Source organism: Oncorhynchus keta, chromosome 35, assembly GCF_023373465.1.
Source record: "Oncorhynchus keta strain PuntledgeMale-10-30-2019 chromosome 35, Oket_V2, whole genome shotgun sequence".
Lineage (NCBI taxonomy): Eukaryota > Metazoa > Chordata > Actinopteri > Salmoniformes > Salmonidae > Oncorhynchus > Oncorhynchus keta.
This window is the reverse complement of record NC_068455.1, coordinates 43074682-43097914: the sequence shown is the minus strand read 5'-3', so window position 1 is coordinate 43097914 and position 23233 is coordinate 43074682. Positions and strand designations below refer to the sequence as shown.

General features: G+C 44.7%; 1 protein-coding gene across 1 annotated transcript in view; it reads right to left on the bottom strand.

The window, feature by feature from the left end:
* The window catches only part of LOC118368527 (parkin coregulated gene protein), a 258968-nt gene that overhangs the window by 208661 nt on the left and 27074 nt on the right, over positions 1–23233 (bottom strand). Inside the window, exon 2 of the mRNA XM_035752689.2 lies at positions 2252–2386. Coding sequence (XP_035608582.1) covers positions 2252–2386 — 135 coding nt within the window. The remainder of the gene's footprint in view (positions 1–2251; positions 2387–23233) is intronic.

Here is a 23233-nt window from a genome sequence, read left to right as displayed (position 1 = left end):
CGGGTTTGGTTCTCTTTCTCTCCCCCTCCCCCATCCTTCTGCTAAAACAGTGCGCAGCGCTCTCTCTCTCTCTCTCTCTCTCTCTCTCTCTCTCTCTCTCTCTCTCTCTCTCTCTCTCTCTCTCTCTCTCTCTCTCTCTCTCTCTCTCTCTCTCTCTCTCTCTCTCTCTCTCTCTCTCTCTCTCTCTCTCTCTCTCTCTCTCTCTCTCTCTCTCTCTCGTCACACGAGCAAGTCTCCATTGAATTGAACAAAACATGCATTTCGACAATCCGGATATCCCAAAAAATATTGTGATATTATTTGAATGCCGAAACCATTTCCAGTGCCCATCCGTATGATGAAGTAGAGTGGAGAGGGTGGGGGATTGTGAAAGACATGAGAGACTGTCTCCATAGAAGAGGAGGAAGAGCCATGCGCTGCTGCTCCCTACCGCACAGACAGGGGGATGACTGGATGAGAGCAGAGAAGAGAAAAGGGGAGGGGAGAAAGGGAGGCTTTCTACCCTACTTGTGGTGCTGCAGGGGGGTGGTGACAAACACACATACTGAATAGGACACCTACACTGTATGTTACCACTGATATTCATTTGATTGACTTATTGGAGTAAACATGCTGTTTGTGGCTATTTCACGGTCAATTTAAGAGGCATTCCATCATGAGGACATTTACCACTCTCCTGCTCCCTCTCTAGCGCACACGTAAACACACACACACAGAGCCGGCAGGGACTGTGAACTCTTGACCTCAGGCACACACACTCCTCTACACACACAAACACAGTAAACACACACTCGGATTGTGCACTCAGGCCAAATGAAATCAACACAATTTAGTTATTTTTCCCCCGGCTATTTCCTGTTTCCTTTTTCTCTTCCTATAGCCAACTCTCCAGCCGAGATTGGTCCAGAGCCCCAGCCTTGAACCTCTGCCCCAAGTGCTGCCCAGTGCAAACACACAGTGGCCCCTGCGCTCGCTCCAATCATCGACTAGGCCCCCACATTCCCTCTCACTATCCACTATCAAACCACTACACTGCCCGGCATCTACTCCATTTGAAGTGATTTTAGAAGTGGGGGGGAAAACACTGAATTCATCCGGGAATTATGAAGAAGAAAAAAATCTACCAAAACGGGTGCGTGCGTGGTGTATCGCATGCTAGTTTAGAACGCAAACGCATGCTTGACTAGGCTCGCTGCAGTGTGCTATACACACATGAACAGTCATCTCTCCAAGATGTTTCACACAGTGGGGGAGTAATGAAGTAGTCTGACAGGGAGAATTAGGAGAAATCGGTTACACGTGTGCATGGGTGAAATCAATAACCATAACAGCTGCACAAATTTTACACACCAATTCCCGTTTTGCTGAGCTTTTTCATGAGAGCACAAAGAAAGCCATTATTGGGGTAAAAGCTCACCATCCACCACACAGTATTCATTTGAACACTGTACATGACTAATTCATGCAGATGCTTTCACAGTGTTTTCACCAGGAGAAAGGAAAGAGTGTGTCACCTCTCTCTTTTGAAGGAGGACGAAAAAGCCTATTTGCTTTGATTCATTTTGCCTTGCTTACGTTTCTAAATGTCATTAAGTGCAGTGGGTGGTGACGACTCCGACTCAGAAGTTGTGGAAAATCTCGCAGCGCTGTGAGGCTATAATAAACCAGCATGGTTAATATAAGGAGGAGCGATCTCACTGCTGGGCTAACTGATGTGTCGAACGCTGCACGGTTGAGTCTTTCTGACTGCAGCAGGTACACATTCTGACATAGACGCAGAAACACTGAGATAGGTCTGTCTGGGCTATTGTCCTCACAGGCAATATCCGAGGACAAGCAGAACATTGATCGTGACCCACCGTGACATCATGTGTACATTGCAGACGTTCCTTTGTGTTCCACAGTGGATGATAACATCGCAGATGACACCGACACACATCACATATCATGCAGAGCATTGACAACATAATAATACATACTATGGCACCAGTGTTTCCATGTGAACAACACTGTGTGACCTCCTTCATTAAGGTGGTGTGTGAGTGCATGTGATCACCTACTGTAGGCCTATACGCTGCTGAGAGTTTAGGCTGAGCGTAAAGGTAGATCCCTCTAATGATGAACATGATGAATTGCATACAGTATTGTACAGTATAGGGGTCATTCGCCTCATTCACAAATGTGTACTGTAGCCTCCACATATTGCACAATCTCAACAGACTGCTCTAGTGAATGCTTTGCAGTATCCTACCTTCCATGCGATGCGATTGCCCTTGGTGTCATGCTCCAGAGCGATGGGGAAGTCTCCTCGCTCGTAGAACTTGCGGAATGCCGTGGGCTTGGCCGGCCTCTCCCGGAAGGCCCCTGCTGCCGGCGGTCCTACCACCTAGAGAGAGAGAGAGAGAAAGAGAAAGAGAGATAATTCTGTTGATCGAAACCAGAATTGACAGTTGTGTTTCTCAAATCCAGAATGGAAGCATTGTAGTGGGGCCCTTTTTTCTTCTTTTTTTTTTTTTTACATATAATTCTCTGAGACACTTCTGCCTTGCTCCCTCCACTCAGGGCTGGCTAAACACAGCCTGTCTGCCACGTAGCCCGAGGCTCTGCCAGCGGCATTGTTATTACCATGTTACTGTTCCTGTATATTGGATATGTAGTGCCAGGCTGAGAATGAATTGGACTCCTGTCGTCATTGTTGTTGTTATTGTGGTGGATGTCACTCCATAGATCTGACTCAAAGTCAATGAGTGCAAACACTGGGGAGCTAGCCTTAGATTACATCACTGACTAGCGTAACAGCTGCAAGCAGAAATAGGCCTTGTAGTTGAATCGTTTTGGGTTAGGGTCGTTTTTCATCCCAGCTCAAATTGAATCCGGTAATGAATGACAAGAGTGGTCGTGCCAATCAGTCCCCGCGTTGAGTCCCTCGTCCCTCGCCATCTGTGGGGCCCGACGACATGACTGGCAGATGTATCACTGTCATTAATCCTTAGATTAGGGCCCATTGAGAAACAACGTCTCAGTGCTGGACTACAGTGTCATGGGACTACAGTGTAACATGAATACAGTGCCAGACAGTGACAAGACTGCGGTTCCATTGAGAAACAACGTCGTGGGACTACAGTGTAATATGACTACATTGCCATACAGTGACAAGACTGTGGTTCCTTAGAGCCAGACATCACACGCTATACACAATACACATGGGAGAAACTTTCTTAGAGGTAGCATGCTGAGTGGATAAAGTAGTAGCCTACTAGGGCCTGAAGTAAGTTATGAGTGAGTTTAGACTATTAAAAGACACCCTATGGTGTCCCGGTGGACCCACAGCATCTAATGCACAATGGGATTGCAGAGGCATAAAATAAATCTGTTTGGTGGCGTTTGTTTACTTTTAAGCGAGGGAATGCTGAATGAATAACATTAGTAGCGTGTCCCATCAGATAACATGGCACACGTTAGCCCTATGCTAACCTCACCAGGTGGCGGTGATTATATCTTGGAACAAATGCTTCATCGGCTTATCAAAGACCTTAGACTTTACCAACCAATGGCATTTCTTAAAATAGGTCAACCCTGACCACTAGAGGGATATTTTAAACCTACAAATTCAAGGTTTAGTTTTGTTCCGTTGGTCTGTAACAAAATTTTGTCTAATAACCAATATTGCATTGACGAATCCTTGAGTAGGGTACGAGCTACTGCTTTCGTGATACATTTGAACATTTTCGCATATATGACTAAATTCCACGCTTTTGTTTATCTGTTTCACACACATCAATATGCTTTTATGGAAAAATCTATAAATTAGGTCCTTACAACATCTACGTTTAGCGCACATTGTACAAAAGAACACACTATTAGCCATTGTAAAATGCATAGAATTGCAGGAAATTAGCTTGAAAACTGCAACACTTTCTCTCTGCTCCACGGCATATTATGTAGAATTGCAGGAAATGTGCTTTAAAACTGCAAAAAACTTCTCTCAGCTCCATGCACAAATTTGTAGAATTACAGGAAATTGGTTTAACATGTTTTAAATGTTTCTATAACCCCAAGATGACGTGCCCACTCTACCTAAGCCCTTTTGATCCCCCAAAAAAACGTACTGTAAACTTTGTACTGCTCATCCTCCTCGAGCCAAATAACGTGGCAAAACAGATGACTATGAAAACGGCTTAGAAAATTTTGTAGGCCTACATCTTGGTGTACACACCAACGTAATATAGCCTATGCACTATGATTATTAGGCAATAGCCGTGTGTTTTTGTGCATGGCTGAAAGATGTAGCTCCCTATTAAATTGATTCTTAATCTTTATTTTCAAGTTGTTGGCTGTAGGCTACGTCCCTCTTCAACACAGTAATACAATACATGTAAATCTACATTTCCCAAAGGGGAAGGGGGGGGGGTCGACTCATGTGAGAGTCAAACCCTTGCCACAATCTGCAACAATTACATGGACACTTCAGACCGAGAGCAATTTGACCAGTCGGTCAAATACACGTGATAGTTGCTTTGATGATCAGAACATGATGTTGGACTGGTATATTAAGGATGCTTCCATGAAGAGGTTTTGAAACACGTCTGACTACGTTGACCATTTTAATTGGCTCCTGCGGAACTTGTTCCAGGGCATAATCACTGCCACCTGGTGAGGTTAGCATAGGGCTTTACGTGTGGCATTTTACCTGATGGGACCAGCTACAATTTAGCGTTCTGTCACGTGCAAGTAAATCATTGATTTTAATTGTCTGACACATTTTGAGCCGGATAAACTTTAAATTTAAAATGGTTGCTAATGTTTGCAAGTATGGCTCTACTATGTCTAACTTTGCTTCCCCCTTGAGGAAGCTAGGTGAATTGCAACAACACATATAATAAACGATTCTCCCCCTCCCCCCGCAACACGGTGGAGACTCACGCTGAAGTCTTACTTTCAGTTTGGTCCACCAGCTTCAAACAGCTGAAAGTACGATATTGTTTTTTATTATTGAAAATATATTTAAAAGCGATTTAGATGGGGCAATGATTCTCTACACTCTCAATTGCTTATTTTATCACATAAACTGAAATTGAGCTAACAGTGTACAATTTTAGCAACCAGGAAATGGCAAAGCGATTTCTGCATGTTGGACACTTTCCAACGTCTGCTATTGTTGGTTGTGCTCGAAGACGAGATGCCCACGCCTCTGAGTAATGCTGATGGAAGAGAGGGAGGGTGCAACTTTCCCATTTGACAACAAAACATTTTGGGCTGCATTTTCAGAATGGTATTTTGTATGGGGCCAAAATGGGGGTGTTTTGTCGCAGAAAAAAAAGTGGGAAACACTATCATTCCACTACATTACAAAGATATGACATAATGCTCCTTTAATAGCCACCGGTTGGCATACCTGCAGGAGGGTGTAAACAAGCAAAACAACTATGACTAACCACGCATTTAAAAGCACAAGAAAAATAATAATCTGCATGAAGGTCATTTGCAGGGTAGCCTCGTTTTGCATTATCCATCACAAATGGTATTCCGGTCAAAATGTTGCATGCCTGAATGTCCCTGCAATGTTTTAATGCTCCTTTTGTTTCTTTTAACAAAGGCCCTACTGAAGTATACCTTCTTTAACGTTACTTTTTTTTTTTAGGTTACAAAGTGAATGCAAAACCTTCCGTCTTCCTCCCTCCACAGAAGTTCCCTCGGCCATGGAGATAAAATGTCAGGAAAATGCAGATACATTTTAGCAGACACTCTTATCCACAACGATTTACAGGAGCAATTAGGGTTAAGTGTCTTGCTAGTCGGCTCAGGGATTCAAACCAGCAACGTTTCAGTTACTGGCCCAATGCTCTTAGCCACTAGGCTACCTATGGGCCCATCAGTGATGCTCCAGCTGCCTGGAGCAACAAAAGCCTTCACATCCAGGTAGCACTGCTCTGCCGGCAGCTAAAAATAGCCATGGAGAAAATGAACTCCAGACTGCATTGACTGGGCCAGGCGGCTTTTATGGTCAGAAGTGATGACACCGCAGTCGATTCCATCTCGCGCGCCACACTGTACCCTTCAGTGAACTCCCCTCTCCTTTCAACTGTCATCAGCATCCAACCCCCATTCCCCCTTCCAGAACCAAACTAATCTTTTTTCTGGCCACAACAAAAACACAACAGCACAGACTCTAAGAACCCCCCCCCCTCCCTCGTTCCTCGGCTACACTGTACCTCGGGGGCTTTGACTGTAATAGGAATCGTGGAGCTCTGAGATTATCACTTGCCGACTTCCTGATGTGATCCGGGGGCCGGCTACCGATTGGGATTCATGGCTTTCTGCTTAAGCTCCCAAACATGAAAGTGCTGCGAGAGATCAAAAGCCATGATGTAGGAGGTGTGAGCACAGTGGCTCGGTGCTAATTTCCTGTCCGAGATGGGAGGCGGGAGGCGACTGGCCATTTGCTGGAAACACCTGCTAATTCTGTTTCTGTTCAGAGCATGTTCTTTGCACATTGAGCAGTATTTTTTTCCATTAGATCTGATTTAATATTATGTGTCTTGAATGTGTCTCTCTCTTCAACCTTAATCTTCTCTCACCCACTGTGCATCTCAGTCCTTCCACTCAAGTTCATGGTGTAAGAGGCCGAAAGAGGTGGTAATTGAAATGCTAATAACTTCACGTTGGCCAGTGCAGTGCTCTGCAATATCAATCTGACCCACTTTCCCCTGCTAAAAATACAGAAGGTGAGAGACAAACGCACACTCACAAACATGCACGCTCACGCACACAGACGCAGACACACACCAGGGCATTTAGCATTTTCAAAACACAGAGCATAAAAAAATGATGCGTTTGAAACTATTTCATCTGTGTTTTATATTGAAAGGCAACTATGTTTTCTTGCAGCTAAAAATAGCCATGGATAAAATGAACTCCAGACTGCATTGACTGGGCCGGGTGGCTTTTATGGTCAGAAGTGATGACACTGCAGTCGATTCCACCTCGCACACCACACTGTACCCTTCACCGAACTCCCCTCTCCTTTCAACTGTCATCAGCAACCAACCCCCATTCTCCCTTCTTCCAGACCTAAACTAATATTTTTTTCTGGCCCACCACAAAAACACTAGACATGCCATCAAGGGTCTCTTCACAGTCCCCAAATCCAGAACAAATTCAAGGCAACACACAGTATTATATAGAGCCATGATCACATGGAACTCCCTTCCTTCTGAAATTACTCAAGGAAACAGCAATATTAGCTTTAAAAATAAAAAAAAATTGAAACACAACGCCTCTCCCCTATCTAACCTAGTTGTAATGTCCATGTTAATGTTTTTATATGTATGTAACTTGTAAAGTATTTTTGTCTAAGGTCTTTTTCGTTATGTGTCGGATCCGAGAAAGACTAGCTGTCGGCATTGGCGTCGGCTAATAGGGATTCTAATAAACCTCCCCACAAAAAAACAGCACAGACTCTAAGAACCCCCCTCGTTCCTCGGCTGCACTGTACCTCGGGGGCTTTGACTGGAGTAGGAATCGTGGCGTTCTGAAATGATCACCTGCTGACTTCCTGATGTGATCCGAGAGCCCGCTCCCAATTGGGATTCATGGCGTTCCTGCCTAAGCCCCCAACGTGAAAGTGCAGTGATATATCAGAAGCCATGATGTAGGTGTGAGCACTGTGGCTCTGTGCTCATTTCCTGTCCTGGATGGGAGGTGACTGGCCATTTGCTGGAGCATGTTCTTTTTCCTTTAGATCTTCTTTAATATTACATGTCTGAAATGTCTCTCTCTCCCCACTGTGCATCACACTCCATCTCCTCAGTTCATGGTGTGAGAGGTGGTCATTGAAATGCTAATAATATATACCATTTAGCAGACGCTTTTATCCAAAGCAACTTACAGTCACGCGGGCATACATTATACATAAGGGTAATCCCGGGAATCAAACCCCCTACCTTGGCGTTACAAGTGCCATGCTCTACCAACTGAGCTACAAAGAACTGCAATAGCTTGATGCTGGGCAGTGCAGTGATCTAACAATCTGCTAAAAATACAGAATGAGAGAGAGACTCACGCGCGAGACTCTGCTATCCAACGCATCAAGAGATTACACAGACATTTTTAAGCCTAAACATTGCACATTAATTATACTACAATGATGGCATAATCGAAACGAAAAACTCAGATAATACTTTTATTTCCCTTTTGACCCACATTTTAATCGCATACACATTCCGAAACAATCCAGAATATCAAAAGCGGGCGTAGCGGTCTAGGCCAATGCATCACAGTGTTTGAGGCGTCACTACAGAGCCGGCCGCGTCAGGGAGACCCATGAGGCGACACACAATTGGCCCAGCGTCATCCGGGTTAGCGGAAGGTTTGGATGTCCTTGTCCCATCGCACTCTCGCGACTCCTGTGGTGGGCCAAGACGCATGCTCGCTGACACGGTCGGCAGTTATGCGGCTGGCTTCCGGGTTCAGCGAGCAGTACGGCTTGGCAGGGTCGTATTTCGGAGAACGCACGGCTCTCAAGATGCAGCGATGAGACAAGACTGTAGCTACCAATTGGATATAACGAACTTGGGGAGAAAAAGGGGTAAAAAGGAAATCCAAATCAAATCAAATAAATAGATTATCAATAGTGTCACACCAGCAGGAACCAATGGGATTCTCAAGGAGGGAGTTCCTGTAGATGTTGCGCCCATAAGCAGGAACCAATGGGATGTTCGAGGAGGGGTGTTCATGCAGATGTTGAGCCCACATGCAGGAACCAATGGGATGTTCGAGGAGGGGTGTTCATGCAGATGTTGAGCCCACATGCAGGAACCAATGGGATGTTCGAGGGGTGTTCATGCAGATGTTGAGCCCATGCAGGAACCAATGGGATGTTCGAGGAGGGGTGTTCATGCAGATGTTGAGCCCACATGCAGGAACCAATGGGATGTTCGAGGAGGGGTGTTCATGCAGATGTTGAGCCCACATGCAGGAACCAATGGCATACTTGAGGGAGGCGTTCCTGCAGATGCCCACATGCAGGAGCGCCCCAAATTGCGTCCCGCAATCACAAACTATTGCAAAACAGCATTGTTTTCATCAGAAGACGACAGAATTGCAACACTATTCGGTTAGCAACCACAGAGAAGTAAAAGCTTCCATTGAAAGAGCAAGGTATTGCTTGCAAACAAGATGCATGGCCATCAGATGTCTTATGTTTACCATAGGAAGAATGTAGCCAGAATGAAGTTCATCTTGCAAATGTCACTTGCTAAAACAACCGGAGAAAAGTAACCATTGCCTCGTCCTCTCTGCCATCAGTCAGAGTGCCGTCGATTGATCGAATGCTAGTTTGTGAATGTGGGAATTGGATTGGTCTGATGACGAGCGCAGAGATTTCTCATCCGAGTGGAGAGGTCTAACTGAAGCACAACATTTTGTCAGAAGCCTTTTAGAACTACGTTTACAAATGGGACATTAACGCGACCCCTGACACACACACACACACACACACACACACACACACACACACACACACACACACACACACACACACACACACACACACACACACACACACACACACACACACACACACACACACACACACACACACACACAGACTTACATACAATATCCTGCCCTCAGTGGTGGTCATAAGCTGAGCCTCTGAGGCAGAGTATTAAACTTGAAGTAGCGTCGTAACACTATTAAACCAGAATTGTCAGGTTCTCTGCCACTGGTGCACATAAGGGAGTAATAACAAGGCGCCGGAGGTCAGATGCACTCCAGGCTGTCATTTCTTTCAAGCCCCTTCTCATTTTGTCTGCTCTCTTTTTTTCCCCTCTAGTGCCCGTGTCCACTCCTTTCCTTCCGTGGACGGTATCCTACAACCTCAACTTAGCTTCCCCCTTGGAAGTTGCATGGTTGAGCCCCCCTGTGGAGGTGATTGGCCTAGCCAATAGCGGACGAGACCTATGCTACTGTCATATATAAGGTGTCATCCTGTGGAACAAAGATGCCTGCTCTAACCTTATTAGTATGGCGCATCCATGTGCTGCTGACACAGGGGCAGCGGAATTGGGAAGGGGAGAGAGAGGGACGGGGGTAGGGAGAGAGAGAGAGAGACAGGAGCTGCGGCTCATCAATTCTGAGAGTGAGTTCGCCGTGGCGACGGTGGTGCGGTTTGTAGGTGATCCATCAACCTGCCTGGGCCTCCAGCTCTCCCCGCCGGCGCCCCAAAACGCCTCTGAAAGTCATTGATGGATGTTTGGTGAGGGGCCGTCAATTCACTGTCAGCTCAGGTAGAGCCCGCACTCTCATTTATATTTTTTATATCTCTCTCCTGCTTTGCTCATTCTCCTTCTCTTTTTGGGGGTAAAATTGCATTTTGCATTTGCCGGGGAATGAGGGTGCCAATGCTTACTGAGGCGGCAAGGGGAGTTGCTGGAAAAAGGAAGGCACTGCACACTTGCTTGCTTGCTCTCTCTTTTTCTCGCTCTCTTTCTCTTTCTCTCCTTTCTCGGTTGAGGGGTTATTGAAATCTACCGCGATGCAAAAGGTGGCCTTTTTCTTTCCGGGTGCGAGCGAGTGAGACGGTGGGTGAGTCACAGAGGAGAGGATGGTGGAGAGAGACAGATGGAGCCTCTTCTGATAAGGTCAGGCTGCACATCACTGCCGCAGGCAACAAAATTAGCTCTCTTTATTTATGGGGCACTTGCCCAGTCGAACAATATGCACTTGCCAGAGATGTGTCATTTCTCCGACGAGATTTAAAAAGAATTCACAAATAAAAACGAACAGAGGTAGCTAGACCGGTTTCTCTTTTCTTTCACATCCTCTTATCCAAACAATGAATATGTCACTTGTTTGGCCTGCTAATTTACTCTCTATGAAACTGCAGGGTGAAATAGTCTGAGTACATAGTTACTATTAGCTGAAGAAATCCTTAGATCCATTAGTAATTGTGCATATCTTTCTCATGACCAAACAGACAGGCTAGTCAGCTGGAGCGGAATCAGTCGGGTAAATCAATTTCATTGTGTGAAGAAAATTACTGGTAGATGACTCTTTTGTTAAAGACAAGGTCAGAAGACAGACAATGATAGTGGAATGCTCCAGTCGACAGGGAAATTGAAGGCTAAAATGTAGGCTAGTACGGTCTGCGTTCCTGCTTACAAAGTCACCGAGGCACTTTGTGATTGTCATTGTGTCATACCAACGAGGGCATACACGTTTGTGGGAGGTATTGTCTGTAATGAAAAATGACAAGTTATGGGCAAAGACAACAACGAGCACAGCATTGGCAGTCACCTTTCAGAACAAAGACAAAGGGAGATGAAAGGATAAGGAAAAAGCATTCAACGATGGGAGGGATAGGATAACATTTTAGAAACGTACATTCTTGAAGCTTTTAAAAAGCTGTCGTATATTTTTCTGTTTACCTCAGCGAGTGTATCGTCGTTCAGATCAGAAAACAGTGGAGCTGGAGAGCAGGTGAATGAATGCCCCTCAAAGCTGGTTACGTTTCCAGTGGGCGGCCCACTTATCTGCCGGGCTGCCTGGCCTCTGCTCGCTGCTTCACAGACGAGAGAGGCCTATTTGGTGATTCATGTCGGGAAACCGCAGTTGTGATCGCTCAAAAATGAATCATATTGCATGGCTAAGAGTTCTACTCCTACCCACTCCTACTTGTCAAGTGATTCCTAAGGACCCATATGCACTGGATGAATCAGGGAGGCAAACACACAACATTGCATAAATAGGCCTAGGCATGAAACACACATTCAAACTATATCCTGGAAACATAGCCCACAAATAGGCTTACACAGACTATGCTTTTGTTATTCCTGTTACTCTGTAATGGCATTTGTATGAAACAGAGGAGTGCAAGCCAGGTGAGCAGGGAGTTCATTGATCAGTGACTCACTACTTCCAGTGGCAGTTTAAAAATAAACGACCTCAAGGCCCTGTTAAACGGGTCTGCGTGGCTGTTAATGCACACAGTGGTGGAACATCTCCTCAGAGCCTCTCTGCAAGCAGGCTTCTTAAGAGTGCTGGGCACGCACCCGAGCCACGCTTTACTTTTACGGCCCTAATCAGTGACGACACCTGAAGGCATTAAAACACCGGGCCAGGCCATCAAATTAATGACACACACAAGGAAAATAACACCCGCCGCCGGTAGAGAAGACTTTAGCATCTGAAAGATTTAATTTGCTAAGTTCCTTAGTTCCTCAATCAACTTTTCATAACTACCTGCTTTTAAGGCAGATATCTTTTTTGGTGTGTATTACAATGTATTCAAGCAGTACACTGCTTTTCCATAGCATGCATGGGGGGGTGTATAACAAAAACAATTGCCTAGCTAAGACTAAATACTGTACAGTTATCTGATTGAGGCATTATTCACAACCAAACGATTTCCGTCAAAACATGAGCTTCAGGACAATGTATGTAAACCATGTGAAGTTCATGGCAATGTCTCTTGTGTTTTATGCTAGCTTAGTGAGATCTCTGAGCATAGCATATCCATCAAACATGTATTTATTTTATTTAACCTTTATTTAACTAGACAAGTCAGTTAAGAACAAATTCCTATTTTACCGCCCTATGGGACTCCCAATCACATCCGGTTGTGATACAGCCTGAAATCGAACCAGGGTCTGTAGTGACGCCTCTAGCACTGAGATGCAGTGCCTTAGACCACTGTGTCACTCGGGAGCCCATCACCAAGCCCTGTCCTCCACCACCTCCCAAGGGACAGAATCTTTGAAGGTGTCCAGTCCATCATACATCATACATCCCATTCCTGCCTCCCACCATTATCCCCCACACTGTGACCCAACCATCCAGCCACCCAGGCGGGCAGGCAGGTGAATGAACCCCCGCTTCAGGCCCGGAAGGAGCCGTCAATACAGTGTGCTCTGGATGTGATGTGGCAGGCTGACAGAGATGAGGTGAGGTCCTTGCTGAGTGTCCACAGGGGAGCAAGGCTGACAGACTGAGGGGTAGGGAGGGGGCATCGATTTCAGAGCAAGAGTCCCGGCTGAGAGATGAGAAAGGGACAGATCTGTCCTCAAACACCCATCCTCTGAGAAGTCCCTCCATCCCCCCATTCCATCACGCTCTGATTGCTGTGGCGTCACAGGTAACCCAGATACAGACAGGTCCCCAAGGAGAAGAAAGCTGAGGAAGATAAGGTCTTTTACACCAGGGGTTCCCAAACCTTTTCACTTGGGGCCACTTTCCAGCAAAGGGAAACATCCCAGCGTCGCCCCTGCGCTCGCGTGCAAATGCCATGTCTATTTTTCTATGGGCGCAAGCACTGTTCATGACACACACTGTTCACACCCCTCTTGTTGTGGAGATAATTTAGAAGGTTTAAAGCTTATTTCCTGCAATTCTACACATTTTGTCATGGGGTAAAAATAACATTTTGCAGTTTTAAAGCAAATCTTCTTGCAGTTCTTGTCACGCCCTGGCCATAGAGAGGCTTTTATTCTCTATTTTGGGTAGGCCAGGGTGTGACTAGGGTGGGCATTCCAGTTTCTTTATTTCTATGTATTCTGTATCTATGGCACTATGGTGTTGAACGCTGAGCTGTAGTCAATGAATAGCATTCTCACATAGGTGTTCCTTTTGTCCAGGTGGGAAAGGGCAGTGTCGAGTGCAATAGAGATTGCATCATCTGTGGATCTGTTGGTGCAGCATGAAAATTGGAGTGGGTCTAGTGTTTCTGGGATAACGGTATTGATGTGAGCCATGACCAGCCTTTCAAAGAATTTCAAGGCTATAGACATGAGTGCTTCAGGTCGGTAGTCATTTAGGCAGGTTACCTTTGTGTTCTTGGGCACAGGGACAAACATGTTGGTATTACAGACTCCAACAGGGAAAGGTTGAAAATGTCAGTGAAGACACTTGCCAATTGGTGAGCGCATGCTTGGAGTACACGTACTGGTAATCTGTCTGGCCCTTCAGCCTTGTGAATGTTGATCTGTTTAAAGGTCTTACTCACATCGGCTGCGGAGAGCGTGATCACACAGTCATCAGGAACAGCTGATGCTCTCATGCATTTTTCAGTGTTACTTGCCTCGAAGCGAGCATAGAAGTTATTTAGCTCGTCTGGTAGGCTTGTGTCACTGGGCAGCTCTCGGATGTGCTTCCCTTTGTAGTCTGTAATGGTTTGCAAGCCCTGCCACATCCGACGAGCATCGGAGCCGGTGTAGTATGTTTCAATCTTAGTCCTGTATTGCCTGTTTGATAGTTCGTCGGAGGGTATAGCAGGATTTCTTATAAGCTTCCGGGTGAGAATCCCGCTCTTTGAAAGCGGAAGCTCTACCCTTTAGCTCAGTGCGAATATTGCCTGTGACCCATGGCTTCTGGTTGGAGTATGTACATACAGTCACTGTGGGGACGACATCATCGATGCACTTATTGATGAAGCCAATGACTGATGTGGTGTAATCCTCAATGCCAACGGAAGAATCCTTTAGTTTAGCATCTGCTTCATCTGACCACTTTTTTATAGACCGAGTCACTGGTGCTTCCTACTTATTGTGCATACTACTATTACAACATTCAAGAGTTAGTTTAAAGCCGGACTGAGGGCATTAAATAACACATATGGAATCATGAAGTAACCAAAAATGTGTTAAACAAATCTAAATATATTTTATATTCTTCAAAGTAGCCATCCTTTTCCTTGATGACAGCTTTGCACACTCTTGGCATTCTCTCAACCAGCTCCACCTGGAATGCTTTTCTTGAAGGATTTCCCACATATGCTGAGCACTTGTTGGTTCCTGTTCCTTCACTCTGTGGTCCAACTCATCCCAAACCATCTCAATTGGGTTAAGGTCGGGTGATTGTGGAGGCCAGGTCATCTGATGCAGCACTCCTTCACTCTCCTTCTTGGTCAAATAGCGCTTACTCGGCCTGGAGGTGTGTTTTGGGTCATTGTCCTGTTGAAAAACAAATGATAGTCCCACTAAGCGAAAACCAGATGAGATGGCGTATCACTGCATAATGCTGTGGTAGCCATGCTGGTTAAGTGTGCCTTGAATTCTAAATAAATCACAGACAGTGTCACCAGCAAAGCACCCCCACACCATCACACCTCTTCCTCCGTGCTTCACGGTGGGAACCACACATGCAGAGATCATCCGTTCAACTACTCTGTGTCTCACAAAGACACAGCGGTTGGAACCAAAAATCTCAAATTTGGAGATTCTTTTGGACTCATCAGACCAAATGACAGATATATACAGGTCTAATGTCCATTGCTCATGTTTTTTTGTCCAAAGCAAGTCTCTTCTTCTTATGGGTGTCCTTTAGTAATGGTTTCAATTCGACCATGAAGGCCTGACTCACGCAGTACACTCTGAACAGTTGATGTTGAGATGTGTCTGTTACTTGAACTCTGTGAAGCATTTATTTGGGCTGCAATTTCTGAGGCTGGTAACTCTAATTAACTTATCCACTGCAGCAGAGGTAACTCTGGGTCTTCCATTCCTGTGGCGGTCCTCATGAGAGTCAGTTTCATCATTGCGCTTGATAGTTTTTGCGACTGGACTTGAAGAAGCTTTCAAAGTTCTTGAAATTTTCCGGATTGACTAAACTTCATGTCTTAAAGTAATGATGGATTGTCATTTCTCTTTCCTTATTTGAGCTGTTCTTGCCATAATATGGACTTGGTCTTCTACCAAATAGACCTATCTTCTGTATACCACCCCTACCTTGTCACAACATAACTGACTGGCTCAAACACATTAAGAAGGAAAGAAATTCCACAAATGAACTTTTAACAAGGCACACCTGTTAATTGAAATGCATTCCAGGTGACTACCTCATGAAGCTGGTTGAGAGAATGCCAAGAGTGCGCAAAGCTGTCATCAAGACAAAGGATGGCTACTTTGAAGAATCTCATATTTTGTTTTGTAAAATATATTTAGATTTGTTTAACACTTTTTCGGTAACTACATGAATCCATGTGTTATTTCATAGTTTGGATGAGAAAATACTAAAAATAAAGGAAAGCCTTGGAATGAGTATGTGTCCAAACTTTTGACTGGTACTGTAAATATATTTTAAATTGGGGAGGACCCCGTCCCCCCCCCCACCCCACAGTTGGGGAACCACTGCTCCACCGTTTGGGAACCACTGCTCTAGCATATCTCCATATTTAATCCCTAATAGGGGATTGTTCAACAATATCCCCTATATTGGCCCAGTATGTTAATTATGGCACATGAGAATAGTGGAAACTGACTTTTGGATCTCTCCAATGTCTGGAATTTATAATGGCAGTCATAATATTAGTCCAGCTAGAGAATTGAATCAAAAGCAAGCCATTCATCAAAGGATGACGCTGGGGAGATCTGCTAACAGAAGAGACACAGTATGTACAGAGATACACTGCGTTGTCGGGAGCGTGACCTTTAAATATATTAACGAGGATGTTACCCTTTACATAGCAGTCTCTATGGACTGCTTTAAGCTAAACCCAAAATATTGAATATGAAATGTTGCTTAATGTCCTAAAAGTTGTTTGCTCAACAAATCTGAAAGAGGGCTTGTAACTGGAGCTGCAACAACCAGCAGCGAGATCCATGAAAATTAGGTCAGCCACTGAGTCTCCCCGCAGGGATAATGCCTTGAATGATAGTCCAGTCTCTGGATTAGCAAATGTGAGCCTCTGAGCAAAAGGAGAAAACACTTTCCTCCCCGCAATGCCTTCAAAACAGGCAACTTCTCCTCAGCTCATATCTCAAATGGAGCTTCAGGTCTTTCAGATATGCTGGTTTCAGGATGCTAGCTGCGGGAGGCAAACGCAGGATCAACAAACAAATCAGGCCGAGGCAGAACAGGCTCTTTAGGGCCGACCTCCCCCTGCTCTGCACTGATTTATTCACACGAAGCTGGGAAAGAGGCGTGCGCTGCTGAAAGTCATCTGATTCCTGTAGAGGTTGGGGGAGGTTGTTCGGCAGCCCCCCCCATCCCCTCACTGTGGTGGTGCTGCGTTCAGAGTGCAGACGACACTACAACAATGAAACAGGTGTCTCTGCTATTATATTGTACACAAGGCCTCCTGGGCCACATCTTCAATCCCAAATCCCTGCTAACAGACATCAATCACGCTCAAAGAATTAGCAGCGTCAGCCTCCCCTGTGGCTTCAATTTCTATGTCACTCAAGAGTTCAGAGCTGGCATCGAGGCAAAAGTTGCACTGTTTTTTTTCTCCACTTCCCTAGCTGTTGTGCTGCTGTAAAACAATCTTGGCCTTACAAGTGCTAAGACGAATCTGAGGTAATTTACTGTGCCTGAATAGCAGACCTCAGCAACCTGCAGGCGCCTAACGTCCAGCTCACTATTACCCTGGCTGTCACACTCTTTGGCATAGTAGGCCAACACATCAGCAGACGATTATAAAAGAGGCTAAAAACGTACAGTAGAAATTGCCAAGCAATGGTGTCGGAATGAGAAGTGGAAAGTTAAGTCACAGTGTTGAACTGTTAGGCTATAAGCTGAAGTCAAAGGAAGATTGCCTTCAAGAAGACATCCAGAGTTGAACCGACAAGACCAGGTGTGTTTTGGGGAAGAGGCCAAAGGTTATATTGTTTTCCCTCCTTCTCTCCTTCCGTTCACTTTGTTCTTCTCCGTCCTGAGAGTGAGAACAGGTGTCATGAGCGGGTCGACCGTCCTAATGCCGTGCACTGATCAAACTCTCGTTAGTGGAATTTGTTTGGTGTTTCCCCAACAATGACAGTTGGTGGCTGAAGCAGAGTGGATGTGATCTTCTTGATAGTGCCTGGGTACATCTGCCTGTTTCCCTGCCTTCGGTGTCTTCAGTTCCCTGTCAGTTGCAAGCGTAACTTTGACTTGGAGCACTTTGACTCAGCTGGATGTCAGGCAGGCAGTTAACGGCATAATCCTCTGTGGAATTGCAGTGGCGCTCATACAAGCTCATGGAGGCTTTAAAGTATATTTTACTTGGGGTGTATGTCACCCGCAAATCATAAAACAAAACAATACAAACGAAAGAGACAGCTTTGCTTCCCTTGTGAAGCACAAAAGTAATCAACAAAGCTGTAAAACAACGATTGCTTTCAATATAATATATTTGCTCCTGTCCTTGAGGGATTAGGGACAATTCATTTTAGGCTAATGCGAGTCAGCTAAATTCAAAAGGTCAGATCAACATTATTGCTTTGCGATTTAAAAAAAAAGATTTTCAAAACAGCTTGATGAACAAATGCCTTCATTGGCCATATTGGATTGTGACAAGTGTCAGATACATTGATTTTCTATCCCTGGATTTCATTATGTTGACGTATTCAGTATGCGATCTGCCACGCATGCCCTGAGAGTGCAGTGCATGACACATGCCTTACCCCCTTAGATTAGATTGCTGAGGTGGGCTGCTTCTCCTCTAGCAAGGGTAGTGATTCTTATAATAATAATAATAATATAATATATGCCATTTAGCTGACGCTTTTATCCAAAGCGACTTACAGTCATGTGTGCATACATTCTATGTATGGGTGGTCCCGGGAATCGAACCCACTACCCTGGCGTTACAAGCGCCATGCTCTACCAACTGAGCCACAGAAGGACCATGGGAGTTGAGATGAGATGAGGGGGGATGGTTGATTTGTACCGAGTGTTCTTTTGAATGCTTGACCGATATCCATTGAATTTCAATTGATGCATTCAATGACTTACTTTTCTTTATCCAGACAAGATGCATTACAGTGTCACATTTCATTTTGATTTCAACCTTTTTCTTCTTTCCTTCAGGAAAACAGAGAAGTGTGGACACTTTGCAGTGTCTGGTAACTGACAGATAATCGAGTGACCAAGTCATAAGTCATTTTGATGTTCTCCCAATACTAAGCCCAACAGGTTTAAATAAGTCATGTTATCTCCTGAGTGATGGACACGGGTTTATCGATTCTGTTTCACTAACCATCATTGACAAAGAGACATCATCGTTACCAGCTATTTGCTCGGAATACAACAATCAAACAATCGCTAGGATATATTACGTGATTCTTACTTTACTTTACCAGAAATATTTATTTTGATGAAGTAGCCTAAATCTTTAGAAAATACATCTTGAATGAATATTTTATGAGGTTGTGGAGTTGGACATCCAGCATATTAGGCTATGTAAATAATGTCAAAAGAGGATGGGCAAAATCACAGAGATTCGACACGCAACATATCATCAACTCCCTGATTTAATTGGTGAATAAACTAGCCTAATTGCATTGTATGCTATTATTAGCAGAGTATTCAGCTTACAAGGACCACTCAATTCAGACAACCTGGCTCATCATACTACTTCATCATACTACTTAGCCTCGATGACACCACTATGGGAAGAGAGGAGATCATCTGTTACAACAAGCCTATTCACATTCTTCATCTTTTACACCGCACACTCATTGTTAATGGAGAATGGCTCTTGGGAATGGAGGGACATTCTGTGAAAGTGATAGGCTTACAGCCTCCACCTGGCTTTGTCGACCGGATATTGTTTATAGATGTCCTCTGTATTTCCTTACAAGATAATTCACTTCCAAGGAGAAATTATGTTTTGCAGTGGCAATAAACGTCCTCCATTAAAGCCACCTAATAAAAATGCAAGCAGGTCTTCAAGGAGGATAACAAATGGGGCAATCATAACTGTGAACCGAGACCAAGCTCCAAAAAAAGTTAACACAATAGCAATGACTATGGTTCCTCATCAGGTCATATGGAATGGCGATGGCAAACATTTCCCACTACCGGCTGCAGCTGCCAGACAGTCTCTGTGCACCGGAGGAAAAGGTGAAGGCGATTTCAGCAATCTCATACTTCAGAAGCCAAGCTATCTATTCATTTTGAAATGCCTATTTCCTGTGAAAGGAGCTATTGGTGATTAAGTCCACTGGAGCTACAAAGGGAGTGTGTGTGTATACTGTACGTGTGCGTCGAGATAGTCTCGCTATTGTTTTTTAAACGAATTCATGGTTTAATGTTGCTTTTTCAAATTTGAGAAGGAAGCTAACATGAAGAGAAATGTCAGCAGAATAATGCAAGCGATAACATTTTTAAGTCAGCCAGTGTCCGGCCAAGGACCTTCTGTCCCAGTGATTGATCTAGCCTGCGTACTAGTCTGCGTTAAGAGGATGCAGGCCTCCGGGCACCAATTGCCAATAACACGTTACTTACCATGACCCAGTTCTCTGTCCAACGTCAGTTACCACAGCCACAAAGTCACAACATCCGAACTTGTCTCCATGCTGCTGTGCTGTTGGTTGATACTTGGCTACCTGCCAAACGTTCGTTTATTCCCCCCTCTACCTTTTTCATTAAACTTTTTCACAGTGGACGCTTTATCTGGACATGGTTCTACAGGACCTCCACCGGTCCAAAAAAGCTAAGTAGTAACATTAACGCCATGCCATTTAATTGCAGTCGCTGTACTCGTAATAAACAGGATAACTATCGCCTTATGGTGAGGATAGCCGTGTTGCAAGCCCAGCTTCAGGTGCAACCGTTAAGGCAAGGGCAATACATTTGATTGATTGATTAATGACAGGCAGTTACCGGAATGGATTTCAAGAGTTAATAAGATGAGGTGAGTCTGGCCGAGGGGGAAGAGAGATGCCGGAGGGATGCAGCATTAGACTGCGCTCCATGTCACAGCCTGGTGGCAGCCATTGCTCCAGCGGCTCAGGAGACGTTAGCGGAGTGGCGCGGCGGGGATGATGGATCGGAACCGAGTGGCGGACGGGGGCCCAGAGTGAGGACCATGACATCCATCGGGCTCGCTCGGCTTCCTGCACTCCAACCCCCCCATCGCCACCACCCACACAGGATAGACCTATTTATTTATCACGCAGAGCAAATTATGAGCTCCCTTGTCAGGGAAATGTGTTTGGAGCGACAAGAAGAGAGAGTGAGAGAGACGGAGGGAGGAAAAATAGAGAGGGACGACGAGAGAGAGAGGAATAGTAGCCTAGACATCAGAGAGGCACCTGCTTAAGAGAGTAATGATGATATGGGGGAGGAATGAGAAATGGAGGTCACGTCAGTACTGTCGAGTCTCCATCTCTTTTCCCAGGAGGGAGCAGAGCGGACTGTCTGGTTGGGCAGGCAGCTCAATGCTAATCCTGGAGGCGAAGCGGTAAATGAGGTCCGTACAGCATCAGTGCTCACCACAGCAATCTACAGGCCCATGCCATACAAAAGGTCAGTGGAACACATGTAGCTCTACCAGGGCTCAGGTATTGATTTGATCACTCAGGTGAAATGTGCTACAAGGAGCCTTGATCTTTTGAGGAGTATTTATCTGCCTACAGGCCTGTGTGTGTGTGTGTGTGTGTGTGTGTGTGTGTGTGTGTGTGTGTGTGTGTGTGTGTGTGTGTGTGTGTGTGTGTGTGTGTGTGTGTGTGTGTGTGTGTGTGTGTGTGTGTGTGTGTGTGTGTGTGTGTGTGTGTGTGTGTGTGTGTGTTAGGAAGGGAGGTCTTGGTCACCCATTCCCAAAAAGGAATCACAGAGAAGAGGGACGGTGCAAAGCCTGGGTATTGATTCAGTTTCTTTTGCCACAAATACTTTACTTTATAATAAGCCTATGTTCCAAGCCCATTCCCTTTTAGGGCTCCAAATGACCTTGCCTTTATTTACAAAGCACTGTTCTTTCTGTGCAGCTCTCTCTCTCTGGTGGAGCGATATGTCAGTGACCAACAGGGAAAATAGCAGTAGCAACATACCAACAAACCTCCAGCAGCTGATAGCCTACGCTTGAGAGATATTTAATATTTAAGGGTTTGAAATGGGACTTCCTGAGGGTTCTTGAGGGGAGATTTGTTTATGACCTACAGCGAGGGGGAAAGTCAATTATGGCTCTGATCAGGGCCTAAAATACACACCAGACAAATGGTAGACGTTTGGCATTGATGGGTAAGATGTCTATTTCACCAGCCACTTTGACCAGGGTGGTTAGGGAACCACAGTGGAAGCATTTCACTGGCATTTGTGAATGAAAATAGAGTTAGAAGCCAAGTATGAGCACATTTATAGCTAAATAAATGTTGCAGTAGCTGTTTTCAAAGTGTTTCTGTCGTTTTGTTTTATAACTGGTTGCTAATCACACAAAGAACTACGAATCCTATAATATTTATTCTACTTTGTGCGATGCGCATCAACACTGCCTGGCTGAGGAACTGTGCGCCCTCTGATTGAAGCGCTGAAGATTCATTTTAGAAGTGCTGCGCACAGACATAAAAGTTGGTGTAATTTACTCAAAAGTCTACTTAATTGAGAGATTGTTTAATTCACAAGCTAGATTGTTTTTCAAGTTTACTTCAACTGCTTGCGAAGACACGTCGACTACTAGTCAGATTCTCTATCTCACAGGCACATTGTCACTGACTCAAGCGGAGCCCTTGTTGCCTACAGTTATTCCATCGGCTTACTAAGGAATCACAGGAATGTAGAGCGGTGGTTTGAGAGTAATTGCTAGGGAGAAAAAGGAAGTGTAGCCTTGCTGAATAGCATTGAAGCCATAAGACAGACAAAGAGCTCCAGGCGCAGCCTCACAGACAGTAACACTGTTGTTGTCGTGGAAAAACAAACTTGGTTTCTCCTTTTATATTAAAAACATCTCAGAGTAATATGTGAGCCATCTGAGAATGGCCTTGTTTATTATGTATGAATCAGCTTCTGAATGTACTCACCGCCAACCAGCCTGAGACTGACAACAAAGGTTGGAGCAACTTCTGTGATCAAACTGAACCAGCATATTTTTTTCGTGGCCAGAGTAGAATATTTTTTTTAATACAGTAGTATTCATATTTTATTGAGCTTCTGTTCCCAATGTTTCCTACAATAGGGGAGATTGGGGTAAGTTGAGAAAAAGGGGTAAGTTGAGACTCCCTTGTTTCTAGGAAACCATACACAAAATTAAACATTTGGCCAAATACTTAGGAAGAGGTAATAATGTCATGGAGACTGTGAAGGAAGAAACTGCATGAAAAAACTGGTAAGCATGTTCTGATTTTTTTATTTCAGATTTTCATGAAGTCAAATTAATGTATTTTGTTAGAGGTTTCATGATGCTTGTATGTAAACCAAAGTAGATCATTTTGAGAATGTTCTATACATCAGTAGGGGTCTCTATAAGCTTCAATATGAGTCCCTAAATCTTGCATGAAAGTGCATCCTTGTAGTGTCTAAAATAGTCAAAATGTTTGCCTTG